General features: G+C 39.2%; 1 protein-coding gene across 1 annotated transcript; it reads left to right on the top strand.

Moving 5' to 3' along the window:
- Window positions 1-414: 414 nt before the first annotated feature.
- On the top strand, window positions 415-2,325 carry LOC123479521 (olfactory receptor 4C11). The gene has a single exon (XM_053923897.1). The coding sequence runs from the start codon at window positions 453-455 to the stop codon at window positions 1,365-1,367; it is 915 nt and encodes a 304-aa protein (XP_053779872.1). The 5' UTR covers window positions 415-452; the 3' UTR covers window positions 1,368-2,325.
- Window positions 2,326-2,742: the final 417 nt, after the last annotated feature.

The following is a 2,742-nucleotide window of genomic DNA, read 5'->3' as shown; positions in this document are numbered from 1 at the left end:
ATCTATTCTCATGTTCTGTATTCCTCCAAAATTTACATTTCACCAATAACAATATATTCAAACCTCATAACCTGTCCATCTTGGCTTTTACATAGGAAAAAATCTTACTTTTCCAAGATTTCTTCTTGTAGATTGAGAATCTGGCTACAATAGCGGTTTCTTATTGAGCTTTTCTCTTTTTGCTCATACATTTGCCTTATGCATATTAACACGCATATACCATGTGCAAAAGCTTTGGTCCAATGCAGTGAGTTTCTGAACAGATAGATCTGGGAGGGCCTTTGGCATCTGCAGGTTTACAAAGATTCACAGGGGATTAAAAGCAGTTGGGGTAACAGGATGTAGTAGAAACAAGAAATTTAGAGTTCAGTCACTGATCTCAAGCTGACTCTTCGTTTCTTCTGTCTGCAGATGAAACTTTGGTCAACTGCATCGTACGTACAGACTCCAGCATGGCAATGAATAGCAGTGTGATTGAATTCATTTTGTTTGGGTTGACACAGGATGCAGGAAAGCAGAAAACAGTATTTGTGGTCTTCTTGATTCTTTACCTTGCGACACTGTCATGGAACTTTCTCATTGTAGTGACTATTAAAAGCAGCAAGACCCTTGGGAGTCCCATGTATTTCTTCCTGTTCTATCTGTCCTTTGCTGATGCCTGCTTCTCTACAACCACCGCCCCCAGGTTGATTGTGAATGCCCTTTCTCAGAAGAATACCATTTCCTACAATGAGTGCATGACTCAGTTATTCGCATTCCACTTTTTTGGGGCTATGGAGATCTTTGTGCTCATCCTCATGGCCTTTGATCGCTATGTCGCCATTTGTAAGCCCTTGCAATACCCAATCATCATGAGCCAGCGAGTCTGTGGCATGCTGGTGAGTGTGGCCTGGTTGGGATCTTGTATCCACTCTTTAGCACAGATTTTCCTAGCTTTGCAATTGCCCTTCTGTGGCCCCAATGTGATTGACCACTATTTATGTGATTTGCAGCCTTTGTTGAAACTTGCCTGCATGGACACATATGTGATAAATTTGCTAGTTGTCTCTAATAGTGGGGCCATTTGCATGGTGAGTTTTATAATCCTGTGTATCTCCTATGTTGTCATCTTGTACTCTCTGAGAAACTACAGCAGAGAAGGAAAGCGAAAAGCCCTTTCCACATGCACATCCCACTTTATTGTGGTTGTCATATTTTTTGGCCCGTGTATATTCATATACACACGCCCGCCGACCACATTTTCAGTAGACAAGATGGTGTCTGTATTTTATACAATTGGGACACCCTTGCTCAACCCTCTGATCTACACACTGAGGAATGCAGAGGTGAAAATTGCCATAAAAAAGTTATGGTGTAACAAACTATGACTTCAGTTAATGAATAGTATATGGGGACTCCAATGTATACTTCCTTAATATCTTAGTTTTGTTTCATGTGCAACAAAGATAAACTTTTTTTGTGGGGAAATAAACAAGAAATCTGAGAGTATTGTATTAGAACATGGTTATTACTTAAGGTCCATAACTATTTCGAACAACCCACAATGACCTTTGTTTGAATTCTATCAACATTTGGTCACACTCATTAGGTAATTTAGCTTCTTATACAAATTTTTCATCCGAATGAAAAGTACTGACAAATGACAGAATAAGTGTAGGTGTGTGCATGTGTGTATGTGCCCCAAGTTCTTCCTACATTTCGTTCTTGTCCTTATGAGTGCAGTCATCAGAGTAATGCCTAGGGCCTGGACACTTACACTCAAAGTTGCTGTCGTGGCAACCTGATGATTAGAGAAGACGTTCAGAGAAATTGATCCTCTGGAATGTGTGCCTTAGCCTCCTTCACTCAGGGTGTCTACACTGATGGACCCTCCAAGTCCAATAAAACCAGAAGCATCAGTAAAAACCTGTGCTGTCCCTGGAAAATTTCTCAAATTAATTCTGTGCATGGTGCAGGAGGGAGGAGTGTGATATTTGGACAAGATAGCACTGTCAGCGAGTCAGTTGCTCTTTGGGGTCTTTCCACTGGTCCTCACAAAGGAGAGGAAGAGGCAGTAGAGAATCTGGTAGCAGAAACTAGGGATGTTCAGGGAAGAAGATGGGACAGAGAAGAATGCATGATGAAGAGAGAGAAAGGGAGAACAGAAAGTGGAAATCTTGTCCAATTGGGAGAGAAGGAGCTTTATCTTTCTTAGTTGTTGATCATTACTTTTGGGTGTATGAACATTTGCAGGAAAATAATGAATTTTCCTTAAATAAGGAGTATCCTTAAATAAGGATATTGTTATCTGTTCTTAATATTCCTTGGCTCTTTTGTTTATTTGGGTATCAGGAAAGGTTTGTTGTTATTTGCTTCTATAGTATCTCAAAACTCAAAATTAAGATTTTTGGAGAAGAATCTGGTATTAAAAGTGAGGTCTGGTACTTCTCAAATTTGTTTTTTTAGTTTTATAGGAGAGTATTTTAAAGTGTGTTTTTTCATATGGAAGACAACCTAATCCATGTGTATAATTTTCAACCCCCACCAACTCCACTTCAATTTCATAATCTCATAATTAAGTAGTGTCATGCCATTTCAGTACCCGAGTTCATAATTACCATCAAATTTGCACCAGAAAGTATTACTCCTAGTCATATGGGCTAATGATAAAGGAACACAATAAACTCATAAGTATGTGAAGCATTTCCATAAACTGAAGAGAAATGTTATGTTGCACCAAAGATTCCCAATAGTTCTGGTTTA

This window comes from Desmodus rotundus, chromosome 5, assembly GCF_022682495.2.
Source record: "Desmodus rotundus isolate HL8 chromosome 5, HLdesRot8A.1, whole genome shotgun sequence".
Classification (NCBI taxonomy): domain Eukaryota; kingdom Metazoa; phylum Chordata; class Mammalia; order Chiroptera; family Phyllostomidae; genus Desmodus; species Desmodus rotundus.
Note: the sequence above shows the minus strand (reverse complement) of the source record. Positions and strands in the feature narration are given on the sequence as shown.